The sequence below is a fragment of the Bactrocera tryoni genome, chromosome 3 (assembly GCF_016617805.1).
Source record: "Bactrocera tryoni isolate S06 chromosome 3, CSIRO_BtryS06_freeze2, whole genome shotgun sequence".
Classification (NCBI taxonomy): domain Eukaryota; kingdom Metazoa; phylum Arthropoda; class Insecta; order Diptera; family Tephritidae; genus Bactrocera; species Bactrocera tryoni.
Window position 1 is genome coordinate 23,251,098 of NC_052501.1, and position 18,719 is coordinate 23,269,816.

At 37.3% G+C, this 18,719-nt stretch overlaps 1 protein-coding gene and 1 long non-coding RNA gene across 2 annotated transcripts in view; one reads left to right on the forward strand and one right to left on the reverse strand.

Annotated features, from left to right (window-relative positions):
* Positions 1 to 18,719, reverse strand: part of LOC120770308 — a 383,384-nt gene that overhangs the window by 153,254 nt on the left and 211,411 nt on the right. The window lies entirely within an intron of this gene.
* Positions 6,693 to 8,379, forward strand: LOC120770305 (odorant receptor 88a). Its single transcript, XM_040097673.1, has 4 exons — positions 6,693 to 7,557; positions 7,621 to 7,822; positions 7,986 to 8,141; positions 8,198 to 8,379. The coding sequence occupies exons 1-4, from the start codon at positions 6,731 to 6,733 to the stop codon at positions 8,246 to 8,248; spliced, it is 1,236 nt and encodes a 411-aa protein (XP_039953607.1). The 5' UTR covers positions 6,693 to 6,730; the 3' UTR covers positions 8,249 to 8,379.

Here is an 18,719-nt window from a genome sequence, read left to right on the forward strand (position 1 = left end):
TTAATAACACCAAAACTAGGTCGAGGCTTGCCTTACCGAAGGTAAAGAGCTCACTGGATCCCTTACGATCGATTTTGGTAGAAAAGGTTCAGGCGACAGTACATTAACTCATGTGTGGGCACCCAGTACTGGAACACATGAAAAGAGTGGTGCACCGACCTTTCCCAGTTCTACTAATAGCGGGGTAAGGGTGCCTTTCATTGCCAGCTCTTCAGTTTTACAATTACCTGCGATTTCGCTAGTCTAGTCTTATCATAAAGTGATACGACACCTCTTTAACTAGCCTTGAAGGTATATTTAGTGACCTCAAGGATAGTACCGCACCCTGCTATGAAAGTGAGTCATCACTTCTCTGAAGGATGTTGCACTCCGGAGCAGTAAATCTACCACTACCTTAACGGCACAAACCACTACGATAATCAAGTACTTTGAACTGCAGTTGGTAGATTATATTCGACAATAAACCCTCCAAAAATCGTCCCCCAAACTTTGAGCCATACGTAAAGAAGTTCCCAACCACTCTTCTACAAAAGTTTCTACGCACTCCTGCGTTTTAAATTTAGACAAAATTAAAGAGGTTCACATCGAACGATATCAGCTGTTGCAAAGCAATCTCTACAGCAACAAAATTACAAAATATTCACAAATATTTCTCCTGTTTTGAACACAGTGACACGCCAATGACATTTAGAGAATGTTGCCGCTGCGCTCGTATGCCGCAATCCCACTATAACATTGCCTGCTAATACATGTAGTGGAAAGGCATGTGTTTTGGTGACCCTTATGCCACCGCATCTTCTCGTTCTTCTTTGTTCTGTTTTCGTCAATTATTGTACTTAGGTGTAATTCAACATTTGCAACATGGGCACTTGAGCTGATTTCTGCACCCTTTGGCAGCTTTCTTTTGCTTTGTAATGCGCTGCCGTTATAGTTGTGTACTTCAATCCTACAATTGGCCGAAACGGTTAAAGGTGCTCATGACGATTGCAGCACACTCTTACAATTGCATATACTAATACATACAAAGGTTGTTTGATTATGTGTTACGTAATGCCACACCCTTCATTCCGCCAACAAGCTGCAGCAGCGCACCTTTTAGGTGTTGCCACAACACGATCGCTTCTAAATCTGATCGGTACAAAGTTGTTTTTTATTCAGTTTGTTTGTGTTTTTGTAATTTGATTTGGACTGCAACAATGCATGCTACAGGGTGCAATCAGATAACTGTCGGCATATGTTGCTGTTTCCGGCAGCAGCCGATTGATAGCAATCAATCAGGGTATATTTTTTATGAATTTACAGTTGTTGTAATAGATACCGCAATAGCATATGATTAAAGGGGTGCAAAGTTCTAAGATAAGTCTTTGGTGTTGTAGCAATTAATTACAGTAATTAATTAAGGTTGCAGTATTTAATTAATGTTCAGGCTGATTTCACCGATCCTGTTTTCAAGACTTTCTGATATACTACATTCAAAATACTATTGGGTCCACAGTTCGTAGGTTTTTATACCGTGAATAGAGTACATGAAGTTTGGCACGCAGTCTGTAATACCCAGAAGGAAATCTCAAAACCCTAATAAAATATATACATATATACTTGTACATTGTGACAAAAACACGGAACCCGGAAATTGTAAATAAAACCCAAAATATTTAATTATTTATCAATATTTATTTTGTCGTCTTCAAAGTAATCCCCACCAGATGTAATATACTTATGCCAACGATTTTTACACTCCTTGAAACACTTTTCATAAGCATTTTTTGGAATTGTCTTCATCAAATTTTGTTGTATCTCTTCGATCGACTAAAAACGGCTTCCACGGAACGGCAATTTCAGTTTGGGAAAGAAGAAAAAACCCCATAGAGTCAAATCTGGTGAATAGAGCGGTTGATCGCTGGTATTCATTGCGTTTTTTGGCTTTAAATTCGGTCACAATCGTGGCTCGATGTACCATCGTGTAAAATCCATGAATTTTTCTTCCAGATTTCTGGCCGTTTTCGACGGATGTTCTTACGCAAGCGCCTCAATACGGCCAAATCGAACTTTTTATTAGCCGTCTGTCCCTACGGAACAAATTCATGAGACACCAAACCACGAATCTCGAAAAATGCAATGAGCGTCACCTTGATTTTTGAGCGGCTTTAGCGTAATGTTTTTGGTTTCGGTTGGTTTTTTCCCTCCATTCCGATGATTGTTGACAAGTTTGCATGTCAAACTTATAAACCCGTCTTTGAAGACTTTGTACCGCTCGTGGGCTTATTTTTTTGATAAAACTGTATCACCATAAGCATTTTCGAACAAATTGGCATAGAATACTATTCAAAGAAATAACTTAGATCACATATGGCTAAAAAATGCCATTGTCGTGAATTTCAGACGTTTTTCTGTAATTTATCACTTCAATCACTGCCCAAACAAGGTTCACTTAGTTACTTATTTTAGAAGTTGCGTAGAAGAAGATGGTAGGTAAACATCTTAACATTTCAACTTTGGATTTTACATTTCAGACTACCAGGGGAACTATGAACAGTGAGTACAAAAGAGCAGTGAGCCTAAACTGATATGTGATAGATCAACTATAAAGTTGCCGACTCCACAGAGAGTTGCCCTTAACAGTCCACTATAATTTCCTTTTTTAGAAAACAGCCAAAGGCCCTAACCTAAACGGTTTGCTCAAACTGGATCAATAAATTTTCATCAGAATGTGGGAAATAACCAAAAGTTTGGAGAGTTCATTAAGAAATACTTAAAAGACTTTCTGCTGAAGATTTTAAGATTTAACGGCGAATGATGACGATGATCTATATAAGTTATACGACGGCATTGACATATTTCAGCGAACTAAGAGACAGCCAGCTATGCTGGCTAGATCATATCATCCGAATGGATGAAAACACTCTGGTTCTGAGAGTATTTGACGCAGCATCTAAAGAGAGTAGCAGATAAAGAGTAAGATTTCTACTCCGAAGGAAGAACGACTGGCTCACTGTTGTAAACTCGGCTATAACTGCGTAAGCGGTGTCTACGCCAATAAAGAAGGAGAACTTGGATCTGTCAGAGAATCGAATCTATTTACTAGGACTTGACCGTGAACTATAACCGATTATGGGCATTTAGCACAGACATTTGAGAGTATTGAGACATAAAACGATATCTGTGAGGAACACCATGTCAAGGGTCACACAAAAAATGTGTGGGATTTATAGTGGTGATAATCTTTTGCCGAATATTATAATACTATATACAAAATACTTACAAAAATATATACAAAAATAGTTTTTCTTTTATTATCTTATAAAACTTGTGGACCAAAACACCTTCTCGCAATGCAAACTTTATTGGAAACTTAATTGTAGCACTCCCTTTGACCATTAAGTAATTAAATAATAATTGCGATTAATTGCTGCATTTTAAAAATTATTATTAAAATGATATTAATTTATTAAAAATTCTGTTTATTTCAACGCACTATTTAATTCTCTTAGTGGCTAATAATGACGTTAATAGTTATTTCACAAGTTAGATCTCATATAATATTAAAGCAGCGTATTAAACCAGTGGGAAAATATAGATCCTAATACAAGCTTTAACACACAACTGATCCCTATACTAGTCGTGAATGCGCCTTAAGAGATAGGCCTGGCGAGGAGCAACCCATATTAGACAAAATCTGTCTAGTGTTTGCGTTTGCGGTCCCAAGCCTCTCAAAACCACTTAATAGTATATCACTTATTAAACCATATCTTCAACTTAAACTTTTGCAAGTACTGCCATTATACTAAAGATTCAAAAAATCGGAGGAAGCTTTAAATACCAGAAAAGAATTTTACACAATTTATGGATATTTGACCAGCCCTTGAACCAAACAACACTTAGACTTATAGTTAAAACAAATGTTATGTACAACGTAAGTAATTAATAATTCGGATAAGAGAATAAAACAATTTTTTATACTGGAAGTTAAGGTATCTCCAAAACATGCGCTCTAAACGCATCAACCGGCTCTACAGCTTTCGAAATTTTATGTATAAAAACCAAGTCATTCGATTCCATATCTGGATTACATATATGGTGAATGACTCATCATATCTATGTTTTAAGTGCTCAAAAGTGCAGTTGACCAGGGTGATGTATGAGAGCTCGCAACGGCGAGGTGAAATGTAATCCATCTTCGGCGTTTTTTCACTGATTTCTTGAAAGATAACTGTCAAAGAAATGATCTAGCGGCAATTGCGGCATATTCATCCGGTAGATTCGACTCATTTTGAAATACCTAAACAGTCGACTGCTCTTTATTTTCGGGTTCATACACATAAATCCATGTTTCATCATCTGTCACGATTTAATACACGTTTTTCAAATCACCGCTATCGTATTTTGCTAAGATTTCTCTCGATCAATCGACACGATCAACTTTTTGATCATTTGATCAATTGTGTGAAAGTCAACGTGAATAATTTTTTTAAGTCAAATGTTTATGCTATATTGAATGTACGCTGGTACCACTTATGCCTATAGTTGTTTCAATCTCATGATAGTTCACATAATGATCTTGAAATATCAGTTTGCGCACAGGGTAAATAGTTTCTGGAACAACTACTGATCTTAGACGACATTCACGGATTTCGTTTTGGATAATCTGTGAGCTCAATTGGATTCCCCGTACCATTGAAAAACACTGTTCTTTGAGGGAACTTCATCGCCAATAATTGAACTAAGTTCATCGACGCACTGTTGCTGAGTCAAGCCACGTCGAAACTTGTAAAAAATAGTTGCGCGAAAATTTTCGTTATTGAAACCTATTTCTTGGCCGAGAAAGCGTACAAAATACAACTAGTGGAAGAACTGAAGTCGACCTTCCCAAGCGACATCGCTGCGCTCTATAGGCTCTTAAAAAGTTTCAAGAAGATTCGACTTTTGAGCCAAATTTTGTTCAGCGATGAGGACTATTTCTGTATCAATGTGTAAACAAGAAAAATTGCCGCATTTGGAATGAAGAGCACTTGAAGTGATTCTAGAGCTGTCAATTCTTCAAGAAAAAACAACGGTTCGGTGTGGTTTGTGGGTCATTGGAATCATCGGTCCATATTTCCTTAAAAATTCTAACGGAGAAAACGTAACCATCTATGGCAGCCGTTATCCCATCATGATAACCGACTATTTGATGCCTGAAATTGAAGCTCGTGATATCGGTGAAATCTGGTTTAAACAAGACGGCGGCGACGGCCCACACATCGCATCAAACAATGGATTTTTTGAGAGAACACTTTGGTAAGCACATAATTTTGGTTTTTATCCGGACGCCAAGATCGTGTGATATCACACCATTCGACTTTTTCTTGAGAGGATATGTAAAGTCTAAAGTCTATGCGGGCAATCCCGCTTCCACTCAGGCCTATGAGCAAAACATCAAGCGTGCCATTCGTCGGTTTTCAGCGGAAATGTTCCAACTAGTCATCGAAAATTGGGCGCACCGAATGGACCATCTGAGACCTTCAAAAAATAAATGCCAAAGAATGTTCTCTCGAATGCTAATAAACATTCCCCATTATGTTTGAAGGTTTTGTGTTTTTTCTCTAAAACAGTGAGGAACCTCAAAATGAATCACCCTATAATTTTCATTATGTCTAACAGAATATGACCAAAAGATATGCAATATTTTCGTATATTACAAAACCTTTCCAACTTGTGGGGCGCAAAAAGAATTTTTAAATACAATTAAATAATAAAAAATTTCACAATTAAATAATGGCAAATAGTTGATTAAAAATTCTTAACTAAATTGGGTATTTATACTATTAGCAAATTAACTGATAACTTTTGCATTACAGTGAATACTTTTTTATCAAACTAAGCTCAGCGAAAATACAACTGATACATTTATTTTCGATGCGTGTTTATTACTTCAAGTGCCGCGAAACGAACAAACAACTGGCATAAACTCAATTGGCTGACATAGTCTACAGAGTAAACTTATTAACCATTTATATCACTTTAGATATAAAAGTTATGCTCTTTTTGCCTTACAAAGGTTTGCAAAGGAAGAGTGACACCGTTCAAATAGAGTGAGCGTGGCAGTAGCGAATCGAACATGACTGTACTTGGTATAATATATAAACTCGCATAACAAAAGTCATTTTCAACTTTAATGGTATATAAATCTGAACTTTTGAAATATGAAACTTCTTGGCTTTAAAAATGATAATTTCACGAAATGATTCAGGGTTAGTATATCGATAAACACGATATTAGGGGCTCAAAATGCCTTTGGTAAAGGCAGATCAGTAGGCACTGCTCTATACGCCATTGCGTCATAGCTGGAAAGAACCCAATGCATAAGAAATATGCGGTGGGGACATTCCTAGACTTTGAGGGAGCCGGAAATGTCAAAGGTTTGAGTTCGTATCGAACCTCAAGCATTTCATAAACTCTCTTCACTGCGACAGAACTGTCGTGGGGAGTAGGAAAGTGTACGTGCACTACGAAAGGCTAATAGAGGCACCACGTATGGAAATATATTTTTAAAATAATAATAATAAAATCTAATAATTTGTTACTCCAACAAAAAAATTGCAATTTTTTATGACAAAAAGTACAAATATCAAGACTTCACTGTACTTTGGAAATTATTTTCAGTATAAAAGTCTTACTTTCTCGTTTTTACCACAAACCTCATTTGGTACGAAGGCAGTCAACATTATTGAATCCTCTCCACGACGACAGCATGGCGCCGCAGCAGGAAGGGTTTGGCGCGAAATCGAAACTTTGCGCAATCGATGATCTCTGCGCCATTGAGCATCCGTATCAACGTTATCTCGGCCTTAAATACGTAGAATTTAAGCGTATTAATGGACGTTTCGTAATACCGAAATCAAATATACTAAACTTTTGGCTTTTTCTGGCAGTGGTGGACTGCACGGGTAATGTCATTAAGACTGCCATAGCCATCAACGACAGGGATGTTACTAAAGCACAGGAAGTCTTCGCCGTTTTCGGTATGGGCTTGGTAATGACGATGCGTGGCTTTATGTTGGGACTAAATCGTGGTAAAATCTTGAAAATGTACAATGCCATCGATCGTATATTTCCACGTAGCGAACATCTGCAGCAACATATGGAAGTCGAGAAAGTGCATTATTATTTAAAAAAACGTTTCTTCTACCTCCATACGTTTTTGACGGTTTCCGTGTGCGGCTTCATCTTTATGCCGTTTGTGAAATTTATGGCATTTCACGGTTTCAAATCAGACGCGCCTGTGAGCGAAGAATTTCATGTGAATGCTTCGTGGTTACCGTTTGGCGTCAAAGATAAGGTTTCTACTTATCCCTACATATACGTATATGAACTGTTTCTAGCTACGGCAGCGTCTCATATGCTAGTCGTTTGGGATCAAATATTTGTGATTTTAATTTCACAGTTATGTATGTATTACGAGTATTTGGGTAAACTTTTGGCGGAAATGAATGTGCAGGATACCATGGATCCCACAAAGGCGGATGGAGTCTACAAGCAGCTACACGACTACATATATATACATCAATATCTGAATAAGTATGTGTTTAATCACGTGTTTATATAACTCTTCATAGATCTTATCGTTTCATGCAACTTTAGTTTGGCCGTCGAATTGAATGACTTGTTTAATTTTTCAATATTATCCTCGGATGCGGGCATCGCTATATCCATATGTTTCAATGTGGTTCTAATTACCGAGGGTAAAAACAATTTGCAAATCATAAATTACACTATACCATTATTCGTAGAGGTTTGGTTGATCTACGATGCCTCCAAGTGGGGTACCATGCTGGAGACAGTGGTGAGTATAAACCTTGCTGATTATTGCTCTTCTGTTGACGCAAATTATGAAATATGAACTTGCGAAACACGTAAATTATGTTATATGAACTTGTGAAACACGTAAATTATGTTATATGAACTTGCGAAACACGTAAATTTTGTAATATGAACTTGTGAAACAGACTGCCCGCATAAATGAAAGAATCTACGAACAGCAGTGGTATGACAGCTCGGTACGTTTCGGCAAATATACGTTGATGTGGATACAAAGCACGAATGAACCGTTCCGATTAACTGTTTTTAATATGTTCTATGTCAATATGAAGCATTTCCAAGACGTAAGTTCAACCTACTTTGCTTCAGACCTTATTAATATTTAAATTTTTCTATTTAGATGATGATGTTAGCTTATCAATTGCTCACATTTTTGAAGGCAAAAGGTTAAACAAAATTATGGTTGGTTGGAATAACGAAATCATTTTTAACGTTTAAGTTTTGTCTTTCTCAAGAATATTACAAAAATGTTGCACCAACGAATGTAGCTGAAATTTTGCAAATAAAATATCTTGTTTGTTAAAAAAATTTCGAAAATGTTCATGATTCACTTCTCACAGACTCAAAAAACCAAATTAAAGAAAGTAAGTAATTCATAAAATTAAATTCCATTCTTTACTTTTCACTAAGAATAGATAAATTTCCACAAGTTCAGTTTTAGGTTTTGTTATGATCAATGGTAAGCGGACAGTTTTCGATTTCCTGTGTGATAACTATCCACTCCAATAATAACCCTCAGCTCTCCAAATGTACGCGCAAGACTATTGAAGTGATGGTTGGACTCCTTATATCGCGCATAGAGTTACCACGTGATTAGATTGGTTTGGGTGCTTGACCGCGGCGATATTGAAGGAGACTGCAAGACTGATGAGCTGACTAGAGACAAGTACTTTAGTCTCAATAACTGCGGAATGGAAACGGGTAGGAGCTCTGTTGGCTTCTCGTAGTTCACTAATGGATTGTTAATCAGTAAGTGTTCGTCAGCTGCTAGCAGCTATGCAGTCGCAAGATCTTTCGGGCCCTGGGTAAATCGGAAGAGGTCTAGAGAACTCTTAAGCTTGCTGCAAAGTCCATGTTTCAATGGCTGTACGTGTTTTAACTGGAACCTGTGCGATCGGGACAGCTGCATCAGCTATTTTGAAGAAACTGAGCTCAGCTCAACATTTTCTCTTCGAATCTGTTTCAAATGGCGGATGGTCCATACGTTGAGTACAATTTTAGATGACTCCTTCAAGAATTTCGACTGGTATCTGGCGAGTGACACGCGCGATGCTTTGCTCCAATGCCTGAATCGAAGCGGGATTGCCGCCATTGACTTTATACTTTACATACCCCTACAGGAAAAAGTCTAACTTTGTGATATCACACGATCCTGTTGGTCAATCGTCCTGCCCAAAATGTGCAATTATCTGCTCAGCGCAGAGTTCTCTCAATAAATCCATTGATTGATGAGATCTATGGGAAGCGGGGCCGTCTTGTTGAAACCAAATGTCGATGAGATCACGAGCCAAATAGTCGGTTATCATAGCACGATAACGGTTACCATTGATGGTTACGTTCTCACCGGCATCGTTTTTGAAGAAATATGGATCAATGGATGCAGCTTTTGAACCTTTTCAGGTTGCTACTCGTCCCAAATGTGGCAATTTTGTTTGTTTAAATACCCATTGAGCCAGAAATGGGCGTTATCTCTCTTTTTACTGGCGTAGATACCGCTTACGCGATTATAGCCGAGTAAACAACAGCGCTCGTTTCTGCTTTTCGCTGCGTGGCGCCAATTGGATATTCCAAGCGAGGCCAGGTCCCTCTCCACCTGGTCCTTCCAACGGAGTGGAGGTCTTTCTCTTCCTCTGTTTCCTCCGGGGGGTAATGCGTCGAATGCTTTCAGAGCTGTAGTGTTTACGTTCATTCGGACAACAGGAACTAAGTCAATGTCGTCGGATATCTCATACAGCTCATCGTTCCATCGAATGCGATATTCGCCGTGGCCAATGCGCAAAGGACCATAAATCTTTCGCAGAATTTTTCTCTCGAGAACTCGTAACGTCGACTCATCGGTTGCTGTCATCGCCCAAGCCTCTGCACCATACAGCAGGACGGGAATTATGAGCGACTTATAGAGTTTAGCTTTTGTTCGTCGAGAGAGGACTTTACTTTTCAATTGCCTACTAAGTCTGAAGTAGCACCTGTTGACAAGAGTTATTCTGCGTCGAATTTCGACATTGTCGTTGTTGTTGATGTTAATACTGATTCCAAGATAGACTAAATTATCTACGACTTCAAAGTTTTGACTGCGACGACTGTTTGTTTGATGACAGGAGAAATTTCGTCTTGCCCTCGTCAGACCCATTTACTTTGCTTCCTTGTCCAGTCTGGAGAAAACAGAACTAACGGCGCGGGTGTTGAGGCCGATGATATTAATATCATCATACTTGCTCGATTAAGTTCTGCAGCTCGAATTATTTTCTCTGGGCCTTATCGCTGAACAAAATTTATCTCGAAAACGTCAGATTTTCTTGGAACCTTTCAAAAGCTCATAGAACGGCTTCAGTTCTTGCACAAACTTTATTTTGTTCGCTTTTAGTGTAAGATCTCGACGTAAAATACGCCAAATCGTTCCATACGTGTCCGAGTTACTACGAACGGCGTCGAACCTCCACAGTGTTCGTGTGCATTCTCAGCTACGGCTGCTATATTTTCTTTACTGCGCGCTGGACGTGGTCTCTTCGGTGGATAATTATGAAAGTCTGTTTGAGAAACCATGTGAGAGGTCAAGCAAAACAATTTATGGGATTTGTGGTGATATATTTATTGCCAAGTTTTATTCTTTTCAACAAAACTTGTTTCTCTGTTAACTTCTCATAAAAAAATGAAATAAAAAACCTTCCCTCTCCTGTGAAACCTTTATTGGTGACTTAGTTTCAGCAGTCTGTTAGACAATTAAGTAATTAAGTAAGTAATTGCGATTAATTGCTTCATTTTAAAAACTGGTATTACAAAGGTATTAACATATTAAAAATTCTGTTTCTGAAAAAGTAATATTTAACAATAAAAAATTCTAATAATATATTTCATTTTTTATACGAGAAAAATTTTTTTAAAAAAGGCTGCTTTTTTACCCAAGGAAACCCATGTAACCGCTTATGCCACTACTGGGTGGTTTTTGTCTTGTGTGCTGGTGGCAAACCTTGCTGAAAGATCGAATACTCTGCATTGAAGAGCTCTTGGAATAATAATTTTAGCGCTTTTGGAAGATTGTACACGGATTTTGTAATTTTTGTATTAGAAACTTCTTCAGCAGAGAAAATTGTTTTGCTTCAAGAACATTGGCAGAAGATCACCAGTTGATCGACTGTAGGCTATCATAGAAAGATCTCTGCGAATTGACTCGAATCACGCGGTAAAACGAGGACGTATTCATTGGGGTTGGGATGGGTTAATTATTGTTTTAAGCAGACACTTTCAGAGGACTCTCTTAAAACACCAGTCCATATATATCTTATTAGACATGCTTTGCCTTTTGAGCATATATTTAACTATCTACAAACTTACAGAGCGTCAGTTGGCCAGTTGTGCAGTTGGCCGTCAGACAGTCAGTTTGGTCCAACGAAATTGAAAACAAGTCACGTATTTGATTAAACATGGCCGCAATCATGTTAGACGGCGAATTGAATTTCCGTTCAACATCATCATCAAAAGCATAAACAACAACAGCAGCAACAACAACATAGCTGTTGACAACAAGCGACAGGAGTCATAACGCCAACAACAACAGCAAACATTTCAGTATCATCATCAACATGAAGACGTCAAAAATGAAATGAGAAATCTATCCATTTTCTTCGGTAGTTGCCAGAGTGCAGCATTACTTGTGTATTTGTATGTGTATATGTTTGTTGTGTGTGTACGCGTTTGTTGCATGTGTATAGGGTGCATGGTACATAAGAAGTTATAGTATTCAGCATCCGCCTTGGCTTGCACTTGTCCGTCATATGAATGAGTTAATTGGGGTTATTATATTTATATGCCCACTTAGGTACATATAGACACTCACACACACACACACAGTCATAAATGTATTAATATAATATAATATATCTCTATATAAATAGAAATATGGCGAGGTGGCGAGTGTAGCATGAATTTCTTATTGTTTTTTGAGACGATATTCCGAAATTGTTATTACCCACATATGTTTTTAATAAATTTGGTGTCGATTTTATTTTATGGATTTTAGCAACTGCTCTAAATACATTTTTATGCGACTGGAGTTAATTAAAGCAAGCAAAAACGTTAACTTCGGTTGAACCGAAACTCAAATACCCTTCACGAATGGAAAGATATCCATAAAATAACATGATTTTGATCGGTCAGTTTATATGGCAGCTCCCAGCTTTAGTGATTCTACTTTTGGTAGGGTTCGAGGCCCATCTAAAACTTCTGCCCTACTTTGGGTCCGACACCCTGTTGTAATGTAATCACATATTCAGCTGACAAAGTGTCCGTTTTTCTCGCATTCGTGTTTTAATCACAACCATCAGGATACTCTCCGAGGGACCAGTCCGCTCCTCAGTCGTAGGGCTCCTGCTCCTCGCCGTACCAGAACTCCCCGGTCCTATATCGCAGCTGAAACTACTACCAGTTGATCTTTCACACTGCTCTGGATTGGTGATCAGGAGTTGGTCTCCATACGTACCAATCTTTTACACATGAAGCTAACTTAATACTCAGTTAAACGCCTTAGTCGCCAAAACAATTCACCCGAAAACGACCGTAACTGTTGTGGCATGCCGACTAGTGAAAATCACACCGCATCCATCAGTTCAGCTGTACCCTATACCACACAGATCCCTAATGTACGAATACATTCCTTGACCAAAAAGCTTTCAGAGGCCCATGCCCCACAAACTCAAACTCAGATAGAATCAGTAGTATGGAATACCCTCAACAAACCTAATGTCTCGGATGTACTCGTCAGTCACCCGACCTTTAGGACTATTGTCCCAACGATCTTTCCCCCCTTACAACCGACCCTATCATCTAGAAGCCTCTTGCTTCACATATAGCCCTCCCTCTCCACGTCTTCATCGGAAATCCAATATTTCTGCAGCAACGCACTCAAGTCCCTTCTAAGCCTGTATGCAACAGCACGCTGTATGACAATCAGGTCAAGGGGGGGTGCAGCCTGCATCGCATCCATCGAAAAAAGGAGTAGAAGGTCGTCCACATACCCATAACATTTACTTAGATCTCCACATTTTCATTTCATGCCGACTAGAGAGGCCTTTCTGTCCGAAAAGTAGCTTTGCCAAAGAGTAATTTTTAGACAGTCAAGCTCCTCCAGCACCACTCTATCCCAGCAAGGACATATTCCCTAACAACATTCTGAACATAAAACCATGCATACTCTATACTGCATCCTTTCCTGAACCTATACTGCTTATCCCACCACATACCCCGCGTAAGCTGCGGAAGAAGTACTTTTGAAAGTATTGGAAGGAGTATGATGCCCCGGTAAGAACGAGGATCGGTCCTGATTATATCAGGGGACTTCAGGAAACTTGAGGACCATCATGTAATGGAGAAACATGTATCTTTTGTGCGGGAAGTACCTGCATCTGCGACCTATGAAAGAATGCACCTAACAAAACCCCTACTAACAGAACCCCCACACACTCTCTCCACGACGATAACAGATTTAATATCCTCCCTCTTATGAACCCGGCAAATTCCACTTGTGTAAGCCTGACCTCAGGGGTCATTCCTTTTTTCCGCCACAAAACTTCTCCACTCCTCTTGTTTTACCAACATTTCCTCTTATTGCCTCATCCCGCAACTAAGTTCATACCTAAGCTGTGACACTTTGGCTGAATTGGACTGTCTAACAGGTTGAACCTTTCGCCTCAATCGCTTGACAGTCCTCCTCTTCGAAGGGAACGGACGCGTCCACCACATGATTTTTCTAACCATGAAACTTTCACACTTTCTAAGAATCCTATCACCTCACCCAACCCTCAAACATACAGATAGACAGGCAGATGAACACGGCTAAATCGACTCTGATCGTCACACCTATCCGATAGGGATTTTATTGTGTCTCCGCCGTTTCCTTTCGAATGTTTTGTATGTTTAGGGTATAATTATGCTGTAGAAAACACTTGTATTAAGTTTAATGGCGGTCAACCAGCGAGGAAGCTCGTCTCTGGCACCGAGTTGCTATCGCAGGCTATCGTATAGGCATAAAATTATAATTATAATTAATATAATTAAGTCAACTAACGAACTTTAAATAATTAAATTAATAAATAAATGCATAGTTGAAATAATGCTAGGCTCAGGTGACGTTCTAAACATTGGATCAGGCAAGCCAAAACCTTTTAATATCATTTCACCATATTTTTTTAGCTATAAAGCTTACAGCAGTACAAAAGACACTCCTACTCACACCTAAGACTTTCGCTTAGCCTTATAAGCACTAGGGAAAACGCCACATAGACATGAAAGGGGTAACAGAGTATAGAAAAAAGCGCAAAATAGTGCAAAGAACTAGTACAACAAGTAAATGCCTTGTGTGCATTTATTCTAAGGCCCTCATTATACGTTTTTTTATTGTAGTTTTAACATTGCAGATACAGTTTTGAGCATATTAATTGGTACACTGTGTTATAGAGGCTTCAAAAATTGTCTTATGCAGTCATTCATACCCTTACTATTTTTTTTTTAATGTTTACATTAATAATGTTATTAAAATATTAATAAAGGTGGCAACTCAGTTCTAATTTGTTTTTAACTTCTACTCTTTACAAGAATTTAAAGTTTTTTCATTCATAGTTTTACAAATAATCAATTATTATTGAATTTTAAAAATTATTTTCTCTTCATAGGTGGCAACTCCATAAATATTTCGCGAGCCAAATTTATTTTAAAAATTTTAATTCTACAGTTGTGCAAGTTTCCGACCGGTTACACAATTTCAGAAAGATTTTATTTTAAATCAGATGGCAACTCCGTAAAAATTACTTTTGAAACTACGTTTACTTTGAAGCTGGTAGTTAATAGAGAAATTTAAAATTTTAAGCAAATTTTGCAAAATGTGTTTTTTAAAATCAGGTGGCAACTCTAAAACATAATATTGGTATTAAGTTTGCTATGAAGCGATCACTAATACATATGTACATATGTATATTCAAAATTTAACTTTTAATTAAATTTCAATAATTTCTCTTTTCAAATCGGGTGGCAACTCCATTACAACCAATTTTTTTTTTTTAACTTTTAGTTCTACAATTTTGCAAGTTTCCGTATAATCATTTAATTTCAGAAACGTTTTATATTAAGTCAGGTGGCAAATCCATACAAATTAATTTTGAAAGTACGTTTGCTTCAAAGCTAGACGAAAATAGACAAGTATTAACGTTTAAGCAACTTTTACCAACACGTTGTTTTAAAAATAGGTGGCAACTCTAAAAATAGTCTTCTTTACCAAATTTAACTTTTAATTAACTTTCAATAAATTTATATTTTAAATCGGGTGGCACCTCTATAAAAATGTTAAGCATGCTATAAAGCTTTTAATTAGACAGTTTACAACTATGTAACTTACAAGTATAATTAATATTCAAAAGTTTTTTTTTGTTTTAAGTTAGGTGGCCACTCCATAAAAATTACTTTTCAAAATACGTTTATTTTGGCACTAGTAGCCAACAGGCAAATGTTTTACTTTAATAAAATTTTACCAATATGTTGTCCCAAATCAGGTGGCAACTCTGAAAAATAATTTTCGTACCACGTTTGCATTGGAACTTTTGCTATACATCTTCGCAAAATTTATTTTTTAATTAAATTTCAATAACATCTTATTACAAATCGGGTGGCAACTCCAAAAAATTTAAAGCATGCTATAAAGTTTTTAATTCAATAGTTTTACAACTCACTTAACTTATAATTCAAATTCAAAAGTTTTTTTATTTAAAGTGAGGTGGCAACTCCATTCAGTAATAATTTTAAAATAATTGTTAGAAAGATTTTTACAACAATATTTATCTTTAATTCAAAAATTTTTTTTAAAAACTTCATTATCTTGCTGTTCCCATTAATATGCACAACACCGTTTTCCACAAACATATGCTAAAGAATAGTATAGCAAGCATGTGCATAAATAAAAAATGCATGGCACACCGCAAGTGTGCATGTTTCCATAAAAGCACACACACTCCATCCAACCAGCGTTGAAGCCGAAAGTCTCGTGGTGCAACGCCAAGTTGCGGCGCTCGGCATTAAAAAAAAGCAGCGAAAGAAATAGCATGCAGAGTATAAAAAATTTAAATGCGAAAATATATATGAAACAGAAAGAAGTAAAAAAAAGTTAAGAGAAGTAGAAAAAAACAAAAGCGTTGGCATATGAGTGCTGCAGGTTAGGTATGCATATGCGGCTGTATACCTACGTACATAGAACTATGCATATAAACATGCAGTATGTGCGCATATATTGTGGCTAGCCGCCATATTTAATAATACGCCATCGTTCAAGCACATTCTTACTTCTCTTTTTTAAAATATTCATGCATTTTTTCATATTCTGCCGTTTTTCTTTATTTTTTTTTTTGTGTTAGGCACCGGCTCTCAACAGACCAGCGCCGACTTATTGCCCCCTTGTTAAAAATGTAACAAAATATATTGTTGTTTCTATTGTATGGAGAACAGTGGGTCCACACCGATTAAAAGAAAGACCAGTAAAGAAAAATATAAAGAACTTAGAAAAAGTACATTTACCACAGTATAAGATTATTGAATGACATTAAGCTTATTCTATTTGTAGGAATTGATTAATTGGACAAATGCATTTTAGACCTCTCCGAATTATTTATGAGTAACTTTCCAAAATGTGTTCTCTTTGGATTGCTCTGCCAAAGAGAAGAAATGGTTTTCTTAAATAGTCCAGTTGTTTCAACCATTGAATTCCGTCGAGTGTAGAGTTTTATATCTAATACCAGGCTTCTACTCATAGAACCTTAGTCAAGTTTATTATATTCTATGCAGTCTTTATGCGGTGGAGGATTCTGGAAAAGACCACACTTGCAAAGACAATCGAGTGGCCGTAGCCATCGTCGGAAGGTGTATTCCTGCAGAAGTTGCTATCAGACTCAGAGAGTCTAGGTTTCTAAAATAACACGTGTCTGAGCACTCGAAAATCCTCACTCACTTTGACTTTATGTCGGATCACTTAGATCAATGAGTTGTCAAACCGAACTCTGGCGGAGATGGGCACTGGGCTTCTTTACGGATGGGTAAAATCTTGTGGTGGAAGTTGGTGGAGGAGTTTACTGTCAAGAGCTCTCTATCAACTCCAGCTTCAGACTTCCTGACTATTGCATTGTCTTCCAGGAAGAGGTTGGAGTCATTAAGACTTAAACACTTGGGAGCGCATACCTTTAGACATCCCACCAAGCTGGCAGGAAGGGAAATTAAACACCTATGCAAATTTCTATGTATATTACCTGCGAAGCGTTTTGCTAAATTATAGTTCAAACACGAGTTTTTCTTTTCGATGGCCTCACTAATAATATATAATAGGCATCTAACTTATGGTTCTGCTCCTACCAAAATTAGTTTTCGGCAACTACAATATTTTCAAAAGGAGGACAAGATCCTCCGTCTGGTTTCTCTGAGAGCTTTCGTTGTGATGATTGATCTTTGACTTCCAAATCATTAAGGATTATAATTTAAGGCACAATTTTAATTATCTTTTGGTTTTCAGTTTTGTACAATGATGGCCGGCCAATTGTTAACCTAAGTCCGTTCAGGTTATGTAGACGTGACTGCCACGAGAACGGTCTATATATTAGTTTCGAATCTAAGTCAGTAATCTTTTGATTATTTTGATATCACTTTATCCCGCTTTCGTTTTAAATAACAGTTTCAGAGTTTGAGTCCGGACTGATATGGAAAAGGAAATACAATCTGATAGAATTTGACTCAGAATTACAAAACGTAGTTTTTATTATTGCCTTAAAAATAAGCCTCAAGCCAATGTTAAATCCAATTTTCCGCACACTTGTTATAAGCTTCTGCTTTTCTTTTGCGACCTTTACTAGACGGACGGATGAAGAGCGTGGAAACACTGTCGAACGAACATAGATATTTAACAAACATATTGTGACAATGTGTCAAAATAATCAGAGATTACATAGAGATTGCGTAAACCTTAAAAATTAGGGCCTCTATTTTCATAATAAATAAAAATTGTCTCACTATTTTCTTTTTTCAAATAAAAATGTCAGTCCGCGTTTGGCACAATTGCCATAAAGGCAAGGCCATGCGAACTTTGCTGGAGTATATTTATACCTTCACTTATTTGAATTTGAAAGGAAAACCTTATCGGTACGAGAGATACCTGAAAGGTATGTTATTTATTATAAAATTCACTTGTTAAGTAATCGAGCATAAAGAGTTGTTCTGTTCTAAGTTAAAGAGATATCTTCTGGGAAAATGATATGTATTAAAACTCATAGGCCCTAATCGGAAGATTTCTCGACGTAACAAGTCAAATGTAAAAATTTTGTGCCACTACTTGTCAGTTGCCTTCAAATCTAGTAAATAATGAGTTTCATTTCACTCTATACCATGAAGAAGGTCACTACGGTTATCTAAAAAGTATTTGCAAGTTTCCGATCACTCATATAACTAATTTCAGCAGTGTATTATTTTAAGTCGGGTGCCAACTCCATAAAAATTTATTTTGAAACTACGTTTACTTTGGAGCTAAAGGTCAATAGAAAAAATTTAACTTTTAAGCAAACAAAATTTGCTGTTTAAAATCAGGTGGCAACTCTAAAAAATAATAATGGTGCCAAGTTTGCTAT

What these genes read in the sequence shown, in the direction of transcription:
- LOC120770305 (XM_040097673.1), top strand. Translation starts at nt 6,731, where the DNA reads ATGGCGCCGCAGCAGGAAGGGTTTGGCGCGAAATCGAAACTTTGCGCA. An exon ending in ATACATCAATATCTGAATAA is followed by an intron (nt 7,558 to 7,620) that starts GTATGTGTTTAA and finishes ATGCAACTTTAG; the next exon opens with TTTGGCCGTCGAATTGAATG. An exon ending in ATATGAAGCATTTCCAAGAC is followed by an intron (nt 8,142 to 8,197) that starts GTAAGTTCAACC and finishes TTTTCTATTTAG; the next exon opens with ATGATGATGTTAGCTTATCA.